General features: G+C 56.6%; 1 protein-coding gene across 1 annotated transcript in view; it reads right to left on the bottom strand.

The window, feature by feature from the left end:
* SCUBE1 (signal peptide, CUB domain and EGF like domain containing 1) overlaps positions 1-12,988 on the bottom strand; it is a 63,912-nt gene that overhangs the window by 26,831 nt on the left and 24,093 nt on the right. Inside the window, 2 exon segments of the mRNA XM_064283402.1 lie at positions 258-380; positions 9,049-9,165. Of these exon segments, the coding sequence (XP_064139472.1) occupies positions 258-380; positions 9,049-9,165 (240 nt within the window).

The raw sequence follows: 12,988 nt of genomic DNA, 5'->3' as shown, positions 1-12,988 counted from the left end.
AAGTGATGAAGCTCTAAGCAACTTGGACCTGGGGCCGGCCTGAGGGACCAGGAAAGGCGAGGTGATCAGGAAACATGTCAAGGACTGAAAAGCCACATCCGGTCCCTCCAGCCCGGCCAGCAGAGTGGACAAGCTCCATCCACACGCTCCCTTCCTCCCCTGGCAGCTGGCATCAGCCCTGAAGGGGAGCTGGCAAGACCAGGTGGGGCCAGGGGGTCCCCGACAAAGAGTGGGTGCCCAGGGCTGGCAGAGCTTACCTTGGCAGGTGCGCTCGTCGGTCAGCAACTTGTAGCCCTTCCGGCAGCCACACTCAAAGCTGCCCACGGTGTTCCGGCAGAAGTGGTCACAGCCCCCGTTGTTCGTCAGGCACTCGTTGATGTCTGTGGGTGCGGGGTGAACGGGTGGGTGGGGGGAGAGTGGGCTCCTGCCGTCCGGTGGGGGACACGGCCCAGGCACCATCCGTCTCATCCTGCACCTCAGCCCCCTCAACTGGACAAGGGGGTGGGGCCTGTCTCCCAGGGGTGGGAACTCCCCAAACTTCACTGCTCCTCCTGCCCCAGGCTTGGAGAGGCAGCACACATGACATCATAGAATGGAAAGGACCCACCACCTGCTGAGCCAGGGAAGGCAACAGGGACGACAACCCCCGTGTCCCCTCTACCCACACAATCACGGAGGGGGACTGAAGGGCAGTGACAGGCTCTGTTACCTGCAGGTGCTGAGCCGAGCTCAACAAATCCTTCATAAAAGAAGGATTTACTGCCCCTGTTTCACTGTCCTGGTGGCCTAGTGGTTAAGAGCTCGGCTGCCAACCAAAAGGTCAGCAGTTCGAATCCAGCAGCTGCTCCTTGGAAACCCAACGGGGCAGTTCTACTCTGTTCTACAGGGTTGCTCCGAGTCGGAATCGACTCAACAACAGGTTCGTGCCTAAGCATCTCTGCTTGTATGCTTCTAATGATGGCGTGCTTTCTCCCTCTCAGCATAACCTATTGGCTGAAGCATCCTGAAGGTCCCTGTCTCCTTGAGCACCCGCTGGCCTGTGGGCTCCCCTCATTCGTCTGGGCTTTGCCCTCTGGCCCTAGCCAGCCTGGCCGAGACATGTTGTCAGTGGCCCTGCCCCAAGCAGAGGCTCCAGGAGTCAGCATCCCACTTACTCCAAAGGTCCTCTTGGGCCCGGACCTCCAGGCATCCCTCTTGGTCATCCCTCTCCAGACACAACCCAGTAATTAGTAACCGAAGTGAGAGAGGACTTTCAGGATGGTGGTCTCACTCTGACTAGGGGGCAAAAAGGAAGCCGGAAAGGACTTCTCCTCGATGGTCAGGGACCACATGGCAGCAGAACTGCCAGTCAGAGTCTAGCCCTTGCTGAGCATGACCTGAGCGTGGGTGCTGGCCAGGTGTCTGCACACCTGTCCCATTTTACAGATAGGGGAACTGAACCCAGGGAAGGACCACCGAGGTCTCTGCGCCAGGCTGCTCTCCCCACACTGCTCTCACTGCTTCTTCTGCAGACCAAGCAGGCTGGACTTGAGGCCTGGCGAAAAGTTCTAAAGCCCCGTTTCCCACACCATGTTCTGACACCACCACAACAAAACAAAGCCCTGTCTGAGGTCCAGCACCTCAGGGAGGGCGGAGTTACAGAGAGCTGGCTGACACCCCTGAGGCAGCACCCTGTTTGGGAGGCTGGACGCGCAGTGCATCTTGGGGAGAGGCTGATGACACAAACCTGGGACCGGGCTCTGGGGGACACAGGTGCACCCCACCCTAGGGTGTACCCCTGTAGCCCCAGCCCTTGGCCAGCCTGCCTGAGGCACCTCCACCCAGAGGCTCCTTCTGCTTGCAGGTTCTCATTCTGTTTGCAATCTCTGGCCCCAGGAGGGTGGGGAGGGAGGGAACCTGAGATGCTCCACCCTGAGGGAGGTGGTGCCCGGATTCACCAGACCCATGTCCAGCTGGCATCCTGCCACTCATCAGCTGGGGGCTTCGCACAACCCCCTCACTTCTCTGAACATAGTAGGAGCTCTGTAGTGCTCACTGCAATTCTATTCTCAGAAGCAGTGACTTCTCAGCACCAGGAACCGTGCAGGCATCCTGAAGACCACGGTCTAGGAGCAAAGCTGCCCTGAGGGGAGCCCACCCTGCAGAGCACCAGGACCTCAGGCCTTTGAGCTGTTGACCTGTTTGCTTCTGGCGAGGGTCCTGTCACTGCTGAAGGGAAGACGCCAAGCACCTTCTGGGCACCACGGCTCTCCCTGCAGTGGGCCAAGTGATCTTCAACACAACCAGAGGGCAGGTTTCCAGGTCACAGGTGAGGCCACAAAACAACAGTGGTGAAAGGACAGAAGCTGAGCCTCTGATGCCTGTCAGCGCTCCTCCTCCGGCCCGGTCATCCCTGTCCTCCAGAGCCTCGGGCAGCCTAGTGGTGAGGCCTTGAGAGGGTTCGGCACCTCTGAGCCTCAGGGTCACCATCTGCTAACAGGGTCTCTCACAGCATCACTGGGAAGATGAAATGGGCCAGAGTCCCTACGGACGGGGCTGCCACAGGTCGCCTCCATGTCCCCTGCCCTCCTCAGGACCTGCCTTCCTCTGGAAGCCCCAGCCCCTTCCCCTGGGCTGCCACAGGTCGCCTCCATGCCCCTGCCCTCCTCAGGACTGGCCTTCCTCTGGAAGCCCCAGCCCCTTCCCCTGGGCTGCCATAGCGACCAGACAGGGGAGTGAGGCATGTTTGCTGGAGGCCCAGGCTGGCGAGCTGCTGCCTGGGGTCAGTGCGAGGGAGCCCCGGGTATCAGAGGGGCGCTGGGCTCCCACAGGCGGGAGCTCGGACCCAGCTCCGCCACTAACGCTGCCCACCCCTCACATGCCCACCTCTGTGGGAGGCCCAGCCCCCATCGCCTCCCCCACTCCTGGGAAAATGGGCCCCTCTGGGAAGCCTTCCCTGACATTGTCTCTGGGGTTAGCCGCTCCCGGTTCACAGGACCTGCCTTTGAGGGGGATGAGAGGGCCTGGAGGGCAGAGATGGGGGTCTGTACAGAGTCACTGTCCAGGAGTGTGGATGGACTGAGTGACTGACTGAGTCAAGGGTGACCCTAGACAAGGGGGATGTCAGGGCTGAGAGGAGGGCAGGGTCTTGGGCCCTGGAGAGAGAGTGAGAGTGTGATGGTGTGTGTGTGTGTGTGTGTGTGTGTGTAGGGGGAAGGGTAAAGGGGGAGGGGTGAACTACAGGGACACTCAGCAGGACAATTACTTGCACTCCCCTCTGGGCCTGTCCCACTGAGGGGCACAGCCTGGCAGCCCCGGAGCCATGGGCGTGAGGGCTTGGGAGGGAGCAGAGCGAGGTACAGGGAGCAGCCTGGCAGGGAACGCGGCCAGCTGGATGGAGGGCAGGCGTGGGCACCGAGGGCACCATGGCTCCCACTCAGAAATAAACCCTGAGAGGATGCCTGCCTGGCCCACAGCGCTAGTGGGAGGGGAGGTAGGTGGGTGTTCCCCCAGATTGTTCTGGAATGTGTTGGGAGGAGCTGGTGCCTCTGAGGGAAATCTAGGCTCCTGCTTGAAGAGCCTAGGCTCCAGGTGCCAGCCTAGAGTGGCTAGGCCTGGTACCGCAGGGAGGGGCTTCAGGGAGGGGGCTCAGGGAGGGGGCCCTCAGGGAGGGGGCTCAGGGAGGGGGTCTCAAGGAAGGTGCCCTCAGGGAGGGGCTTCAGGGGGGCCTTCAGGGAGGGGGCTCAAGGAGGGGGCCCTCAGGGAGGGGCCCTCAGGAAAGGTCAGTTAGCAAGGTGCCCAGGTCCAACAGGTGCACAGCACCAAACCAGAAATTTGAGGACTGGACCCTTGCCCCATCTGTACCCTTGAAACATCAAAGTGAGGGCTTGGAGCAAATCCTGTCTGGAGGTCTGGCTGAAGAAGCCTCCACAGCCCCTATATCCCCACCCATCCCGCCAGGTTTTCATCTCTGGGCTTCCTGAGTGCCCTGCTATCTCTGCCCTCCAGCCAACCATCTGGCTTGATAACCACCTTTTGGCTTCCAGAAAACAACGAACCTTTGAAATCACACCTTTGATATCTTCCTTTGGGCCCTTCCAAGATCAGGGCTTGCATACTGATTGAGGAACCAAAGCCTAGGGCTTGCTGGGAATTCCCACTGGGCTGGCCCTGCCAAGGCCCTGTGTCCTGACCGCCAGGTTCTGGAGCACTCCAGTGTGTGCCCAAGGTTCCAGGAGGGCAGACCTCAGGGTCTGGAGGTCAGCATTTGGTTCCTGGGGCTCCCTGATTGGAAGACGTTATGGTGTTCATATCACTCAGTTCTAGACTTTGATGACTCTAAAGTTCCACGGGGCCCGGATCCTTAAACACTAAAATCTATGAAAACTTCCAGACTCTACTTTTCTCCATCTCTACTGCCACCCCCTGGCCCAAGCTGCCATCACTTGGAGCCCGGGAGATGCCCACTCAGCCCTGTTGAGGGACTGCTGTCCAAGCAGTGGTCAGGGGGTCTTTTCAAAATAAAAACCTGAGTGTGTCCGTCCCCTGCCCAAAACTGCTGAGGCTCTTGGAATGCAGCCCAAATTCCTTGTTCTGGCCGCCAAGTCCAGTACGCCGTGCCACCACCCCGCCCCCCTGCCCATCTTTCAGAGATCCGGACACTCAGCTGCCTCTGCACCACAGCCACCCTGCTGGAAATGCTGTCCCCGACCCTTGCACCCTCGAACCCCCAGCCCTCAGCCCCATTACTCGAGACCCTGGCATGCTGAGCTTTTTCTGTCTAACACTGTTGTTGGTGAGTGCCATCGAGTCAATTCTGACTCATAGTGACCCCATGGGACAAACAACTGCCTCATTGGGTTTTCTTGGCTGGAGCCCTGATGGCGCAGTAGTGAAGAGCTTAGATGTTAACCAAAAGCAGGCAGTTCGAATCCACCAGCCGCTCCTTGGAAACCCTATGGGGCAGTTCTACTCTGTCCTGTAGGGTCTTTATGAGTCGGAATTGACTTGATGGCAGTGGGTAATCTTTACGGGATTAGCCTGCCACATCTTTGTCCCATGGAGTGGCTGGTGGTTTGAACCACCAACTTTTGGTTAGCAGCTGAGCACTTAACCGTGGCATCACCAGGTCTCCTAGCAGACTGTAACTACATGTTTATGTTGGTGTGCTTTAAAATTAAAGCCTGTCTTTCCTGCATTAGATACAAGAACCCTGGGGGCAGGGAAGGCCCCCCCCCCAACTCCCTGTACCTGCACCAGGTGGGAGCCCAGAAACACAGCCACTAAATGAACGAATGAACCCATCTCTGACTAAAGGGCATGGACAGTGAGGGCCCTAAGAGTTGCAATGACAGCCACGAGGGGCTCGGGCCTGGGGCCCAGGCTCAGGCCTACTCCCCACTGGGGAGAGTTCAGCCAGGTTTGGCCATGGGGCAGAGTAGGGGCAAAAAAAAAAAAAAAAAACACGCAGTGCTGTCGAGTCAATTCCGACTCATAGCGACCCTATAGGACAGGGTAGAACTGCCCCATAGAGTTTCCAAGGAGCGCCTGGTGGATTTGAACTGCCGACCCTTTGGTTAGCAGCCGTAGCACTTAATCACTACGCCACCAGGGTTTCTGAGTAGGGGAGGTCCTGGTTAAAGAGCCAGTTGTTTCTGGAGGGGCCACACCAGTCACACCCAGTGGGGCCCCTGGGCTGGTGGCCCTGGCTGTGTGACAGCCTTCCTCAGGCCCCCAGGCGCGGGGTGGGAGTGGGGAGGGGAAGAGTGCCCCTTGGGGCACCAAGGGATGAGGCCGGGCCGCAGCCAGGTCCCGCCTCAGTGGCTCCCTCTGAATAACTCAGGGCCTGGCCAGACAGATCAGCTCCCAGTGGTGTGCTCCTGGCCTCCAACTTCCCATTCCTGAGGCCTGGCTGCAGCCCCTTGGCAATGAAGGCCTCTGCCCTCTGGTCCTGGGCCAGCGCTGGGCCTCTGGGCAAACGGTACCCAGAAGGACAGTGGCCTGATTTTACACCGTGCTGGCTCAGGCTCGGTGGCAGACGGCTGCACCTCTGTGCACGTCCACTGGGCTGGGCAGACGACCGCGGCCTCCTCCCTGTCCAGGGACGCCTGGCACTTGAGGCGTGTGGGAAGACTCAGGTGCCACCAGCTGCCCCCGTGGCCAGAACAAACCTCAGCTATGTGGTGGTTACAGTAGGGCTCTGTTTTCAAATAAACAGGCGGAAGCACTGTTATTTCTGTCAGTGTTCACTGGGTCCTTCCCAGCTCTGGAGCCTGCGAGCTGGCGAGGAAAGGGAAGCCTTCCGCTGTCTGCTCATTTTTATGGCTTAAAAAAGCCCATCTCACACTATTTAAAATCACCCTGAGCCTTTGCTCTCAGTGTTCTTGACCCCTGGGTGGCAGGAGTTCAAGTTCCTCCCCCCTTGCACGCCCCGCCCTCCAGCCTACACCATCCTGGTAGGGTGGCCAGAGGAGACCAACCAGGTGTACAGGGACTTGATGGCTATGCTGAGCTGTGGGGAGGGTTGGCTAGGTGCTGTGCCTCGCGTGCCTCACAGGGGGCTTTGGTATTCAGGCCTAACTCTGACCCCAAAGGCCATGGCTTCTCGTTATTGTTAGGTGTCGTTGAGTCGGTTCCGACTCATGGAGACTCTATGTCTAACAGAATAAAATATTGCTGGGCCTTGCACCATCCTCACAATCTTTGCTATGCTTGAGCTCATTGTTGCAGCCACTGTCAATTCATTTCGTTGAGGGTCTTCCTCTTTTTCGGTGACCCTCTACTCTACCAAGCTTGATGTTCTTCTCCAGGGACTGATCCCTCCTGATAACATGTTCAAAGTATATGAGATGAAGTCTCGCCATCCTCGCTTCTAAGGGGCATTTTGGCTGTACTTCTTCCAAGACAGATTTGTTGGTTCTTCTGGCAGTCCATGGTATATTCAATGTTATTTGCCAACACCACAATTTAAAGCCATCAATTCTTCTTTGGTCTTCCTTATTCATTGTCCAGTTTTCACATGCATATGAGGCGACTGAAAACACCATGGCTTGGGTCAGGTGCACCTTGGTCCTCAAAGTGACAGCTGGGAATTGCAGACACTTAACTGTGTTCACGAGGGACCTATACATAGACCAAGAGGCAGTTGTTCAAACAGAACAAGGGGGATAATGCATGGTTTAAATGGAAAAGATATGCATCAGAGTTGTATCCTTTCACCATAATTATTCAACCAGTGCGTGAGCAAATAATCTGAGAAGCTGGACTACATGAAGACGAATGAGGCATCAGGATTGGAGGAAGACTCATTAACCTGTGTTATGCAGATGACACAACCTTGCTTGGTGAAAGAGGACTTGACGCACTTTACTGATGAAGATCAAAGAACACAACGTTCAGTAGGGATTACACCTCAGCATAAAGAAAACAAAAATCCTCACAACTGAACCAATAAGCAACACCATGAAAAACAGAGAAAAGATTGACATTGTCAAGGATTTCATATTACTTGGACGTACAATTAACGCCAGTGGAAGCAGCAGTCAAGAAATAAGATGACATATTGCATCGAGCAAGTGTGCTGCAAAAGACCTCTTTAAAAGTGTTAAAAAGCAAAGATGTCACTTTGACTACTAAGGTGCCCCTGACCCAAGCCATGGCTTCTCTTGTTATTGTTGTGTGCTGTTGAGTTGATTCCGACTCATAGCACCCCTGTGTGATGGAGCAGAATTGCCCCACAGAGTTTCCTAGGCTGTAATCTTTATGGGAGCAGATCGTGAGGTCTTTTCTTCCACGGAGCGGCTGGTGGGTTCAAACTGTCGACTTTTTGGTAAGCAGTTGAATGCTCAATCATTATGCCACCAGGGCTCCTTGTATGGCTTCTTAGGGTTCTGTAAACATGTGGTACAAGGCTGGGCCCTTCTCGCTGACGTCTGTCTCCTTCCCTACCGTCTCATTCTTGAGGTGTCCCCGGGGCCAAGCACCCTGGTGAGGCATGTACTCACTCTCTGTGGCATGAGTCAGGGACTGAGTGGGCCGAGAAACTTCTATGTTCTCAAGCCTCCAGTCCATCCTGTCCTCCCTTCAGTGGAATCGCTCTCCCATCTTGCGCATCCCTCGTCTCCTCATTGCAAAGGTAAGCCTCTCCACGTCCTTATTCCTTCCGGTGAGGTTCTTCCACAACTTCATTCCTTCAAGGATGTGGACACGCAGTGTCCTTATTTTTCCAAAGGGACGAGAAGACAATCACCTCCCAGGATGAGACCTGCCTTTCCCAGACTGTGCTGTGTGCCATGTTGCCACCCCCGACTCTGCAGAACATTCCACATGTCAAGGGCTTAGCGAGGAGGCCATATTGCGAGGGCTGCCCCCTTGGGAAACACAGGGAGGCACTAAAGGCCCTGGTAAGTCCTGCAGGGAAGACCCCATTTAATGGTTTAACCCAGTGTACTGCCAAATTATTGGACACCAGAACCCCTTTTCTTGCCCAAACCCAAAACAAAACCCCGAGTCATGGCGACCCCAGTGTTACAGAGTAGAACTGCTCCACAGGGTTTTCTTGGCTGTAATCTTTCCAGAAGCAGTCTGCCAGGCCTTTCTACTGTGGTGCTGCTGGGTGGGTTCGAACTGACAACCTTTTGGTTAGTAGCTAAGCGCAAACCATTTGAGCTACCCAGGGACCTTTTTCTTGCCTGAAAAAAACCCGTTGTCATCGAGTTGATTCCAACTCACAGTGACCCTATAGGACAGAGTAGAACTGCCCATAGGGTTTCCAGGAAGCTGCTGGTGGATTTGAACTGCCAACCTTCTGGCTAGCAGCTGCTGTCTTAACCAGCCCAGGACCCAATTAATACACTGTGGAACCAGGGTGCTCTTGAACTCTGTTGGGGAATGTTGGTGCCGACCCTATTCTTCTTGCTTCTCCAACAGAATTGGAAGTGACGGTTGAGCCCCCTGTTCCTGCAGCCGCGTTGCCCCCCACCCAGCCCAGACCGCTGTGCCCAGTGGTGCCAGCGCACTGAGCCTCTCAGCTCTGCCTGGTGTGGCTGTGACAACCACTCCACTCCTGACCTTTGCACGTCTTCCCATCTGGCTGCAGTGTGAATCCAACCGGGCAGCTGCAGCGCACGCCAGTGGCTGTGTCCTTGCATGTCCGGTCGCAGCCTCCGTTATTGACAGCACACGTCTCTGGGAAGGGAAGACAGAGACGCTCAGCACCCTCAGGCAGAAGCCACCGCCTTTCCCCATCCGTGCGGTAGGAGACTTGGATCCCAGTTCCATCTCTGATACTCTCTAGTTGTGGGGCCCTAGGGAAGCTGCACTGCCTCTCTGAGCCTCAGGCTCCCCATCTGTAAAATGGGGCTGCTGGTTAGGATCTAATGTGACAATGGATGGGAAAACTGCTTGCAAACCATTAAGGTTGGTGCCTGTGTAAATGTTACTGTCAACAGGGTCAAAATCGCTGTTTGGGGGCCAGCCCGGAGACTGGTCAGATGCCTGTACTCTTGCCCTGCCTGGGCACAGGCTTCAGGTCCAGCTTGGTGTTGACTGGGTGGCCAGCGGGGTTCACCTGTCCTCTCAGAACAAATGGTGGTGGCCCTGGCCGCATGGGTAAGGGGAGGGTCTTGGAGCCTGCTACCACCCATTGCCTCTATGAGGTGCTCATCCCACATCTGTTCTCACTGAACGGCAAGCCAGAGCATCTGGTTTTTGTCCACTTGAAGCTTGTCTGTTTTTTTTTCCCTCCTTTCCTAAATTGAAAGGGGCTAGGAGGGGCTGGGGGCCTAACTGAAGTCACTGAACCCAGGGAAGTGGTGCGAGAGGCTCCAGGCAGGGAGTGGCCGCGGAGCCTCGGAGCCAGGTCACTGGGCGTGGGCAGCTCCTGTCTCGTCAGCCTGTTTCTTCCGCGCATCTGGCAGGCTTTGATCTTGGGGAGACTGTACTGAGTGGGCTGCCCCTTCTCTGCTGCCGGGAAGCCAGCAGCCACCTGCAGCCATCTGGTGTAGTCTGTGAATTCTCCTGCCTGCTCCGCTCTGGCTTCAGTGGGCACCCACCCTGGCGGCCCTACTCCCCGAGGGCTCTCCCTACCAGTTTACTGTTAGTTTCTGTCCTTCGGGGGTGTCTGTCTTTCTGCTGGCTGCCTCTGTCCTCTCAGGGAGCATTTTGGGTGGCATGAATGCAAGAGTGAATGAATAAATGAATATCTACCCCCCACTTGCCAAGAGTCCCTGCTGTTAATTAGACCAAATTCATGGTGCCTTTCCTTTGAACTTCAACTTTGGAAGGAGCAGGCAGCGTAGGGAGAGGAGGAAACCCAACATTCCCCGTGTGTGTGCCCATGCACCTGTGCGTTTTTGTGGGGTGGCACTGGGGTGCTACCTGCTGCAGAGGCCATCATCTGCCCTTCCCCTCACAGCCAGGATCATCACCATGAGAGGCCAAGCTGTGACACCTGCCGTCGAGTCGATCCCGACTCATGGTGACCCCACGTGTGCAGAGTAGAACTGTGACGTTTTCAGAAGTAGATCACCAGGTTTGTCTCCCGAGGCGCCTCTGGGCAGGCTCAAAGAACCAACCTTTTAGCTAGTCAACCAAAAACCAAACCCACTGCCCGTCAAGTCAATTTCAATTCATAGTGACCCTATAGGACAGAGTAGAACTGCCCGATAGTTTCCAAGGAGCGGTCAATTCCAATTCACAGCGACCCTATAGGACAGGGCAGAACTGCCCGATAGTTTCCAAGGCGCGCCTGGCGGATTCGAACTGCCGACCTCTTGGTTAGCAGCTGTAGCACTTAACCACCATGCCACCAGGGTTTTAGCTAGCAGTCAAGTGCTTAACCCTTTGTGCCTAAGTCTTCTTGGCCTGACTCTTGCTGGGCCTGTCTTGCCGCATCTCCCAAATCCCAAGCCTCCAGGGGGGTGGGCGGTTTCTTTGAGCCAATCACACATCTCCCCACCTCCCTGCCTTTGAAGGTCCAGCTGCTGGAAGGTCTCCCCCTGCTTGTCCCTGAGGGTCTGGCTCAAAGGCTGCCTAGTGAGGAACCACCAAGGCCCCAGACACGGCCTTGCCTGAGCTTGGGTAAAAAAGAAAAAAATTTTTCTTTTTTTTTTAGGGGGCCCCTATCTCAGCACGGGCAGTTCCCATGGCACTCGCCTGCTCGTGCCGGCTCATCAACAGGGGCAGGCCTGGGTGGGGATCCCGCTGCCCCTTGCTGTGACCCAGGCAGGCCACCCTTCTCGCTGGACCCGGTGCCGCGCCTGTGAACTGAGGCCCAGCCTTCCCTCACCACTAAATGGCCTGGCCTGCCCCGCTGGTAGTAGTTGCTCAACGAAAGCTTGTTTCCCCTCCAGGGGTTACAACCAGAGGGGAATCCCAGCCCCCAGCCCAAATCAAAGAGCCCACATACCCCCAAGTGCCTTTTAAGCCTTTCATGAGGGAGAGTCCTCTCTGGAGAGGGGATAGAGAACCAGCTGGCTTTCCAGATGCAAGTAATTAAGGCTCGGGCGTCAGGGAGGTGGGCAGCCCTCCAGCGGGGGCGCAGCCAGGGTGGCCTTCCTCGGGGACGGCAGATGACCCCCCAGCCTCTCTGTGGTGGGGCATGCGGGGTACTGGGAGTTGTGTCCCTGAGAAATGGACCCAGCCAAACAGGCTCCAAGAGACACCTCCCTTCCTAACGGCCTGGACGAAGCTGGGAAATCTGTTGGCCAGAGATGAGGGGGCCTCAGGGGTCTCCTGACCAGTATCTTGTCCCCTGGGCAGACTGAGGTCAAGAAGGGGCTTATGTGGCACCAGCTGGGTATGAGGTCTCTGGATCCTCGGAGCAGGACTCCACCCCTGCACAGTCCTCCCTACGCCCTGCCAATGGCCGGTACCTGAGTAGCTTCTGCTTGAACAAGGGGTTCTGGGCCTCTGGGAAGGGCCCTGGACTATTACTGGTGCTGACAAGCCCACCCCACACCAGCCCCCTTCAGCCCTTCCTCTCACTGCAGCCCTGTGAGCCCATTACTCCTGGGCCCTTCACCCCACCGACAGGCCAAGCCCCCACAGAGCAAGACATAACCAGCTCTAAGCTGAAGGGTCCTTGGGGTTAGTGGCCGCACAATAGCCTTGAATCTCACTCTCCAGCCAAACCCAGCTCTGGGCACGTACAACCAGGTACCCACTGGAGCCTTGGACTCAACCCCACCCAGTCCTCCTTGTCTCTGCCAAATGGTACCCCATCTGCCTAAGGCCGAATCTCAGGAGTCCCTGTCCCCTTCCCTTCCCTCCCTCATCCCAGCAGTACTCAGGACCTGGCCTGACTTCCATCTCCTGATTCCAGCCCTGCCCTTACTGCTGCTGTCCTGGGCCAGGTTACCACTTCCACCTATGTGACCACTGCACCTCTGATGGTCCTTCTTCCTCTGGACCACTGTCCTCACTCTGGGAGCTGGAGGGCTTGTTCTAAACCAGAAACGTGGCCTAACTCCCTACCACCTTCAAGCTCCATAACGCTAACAGCCCCATTCACCAAGGGTTTCCTGGTGCTGGGTTCTGTGCAAGGGCTGGGCAGGGCAGAGCCTCTCCTCAGGCCTCTCCCCATGGGACCTCAGGAGTCCCCCCTACGGGATCTCAGGCCTCTCCCCCATGGGACCTCAGGCCTTCCCCCTGTGGAACCTTAGGAATATCCCCCACAGGACCTCAGGCCTCTCCCCCACGGGACCTCACACTCCCCCCCACGGGGCCTCAGGCATGCCCCCAAGGGACCTCAGGCCTCCCCGCCATCGGACCTCAGGCCTCCCCCCACTCCACCGGCGCCTTGGCCTGTTCCCTCCATGATGCAGGGACGGAAGGTTCTGTCTTGCCTGCCCGCCTCAGCTATTGCTCTGAGGTAATATATAATAATGTAATGGGTTTTTGAGTTTAATACTAAATATAAACTGTGAAGTACAAGACACGTGGAAAGGGTAACAATGAAACCTACCCAGGTCCTCAGGGCTAAAATGGGGGGCTGGGGGCTGAAGTCTAC

The sequence above is a fragment of the Loxodonta africana genome, chromosome 4 (genome assembly GCF_030014295.1).
Source record: "Loxodonta africana isolate mLoxAfr1 chromosome 4, mLoxAfr1.hap2, whole genome shotgun sequence".
Taxonomy (NCBI): Eukaryota; Metazoa; Chordata; class Mammalia; order Proboscidea; family Elephantidae; genus Loxodonta; species Loxodonta africana.
The sequence above is the reverse complement of the archived record's forward strand: the minus strand, read 5'-3'. Positions and strand labels throughout refer to the sequence as shown.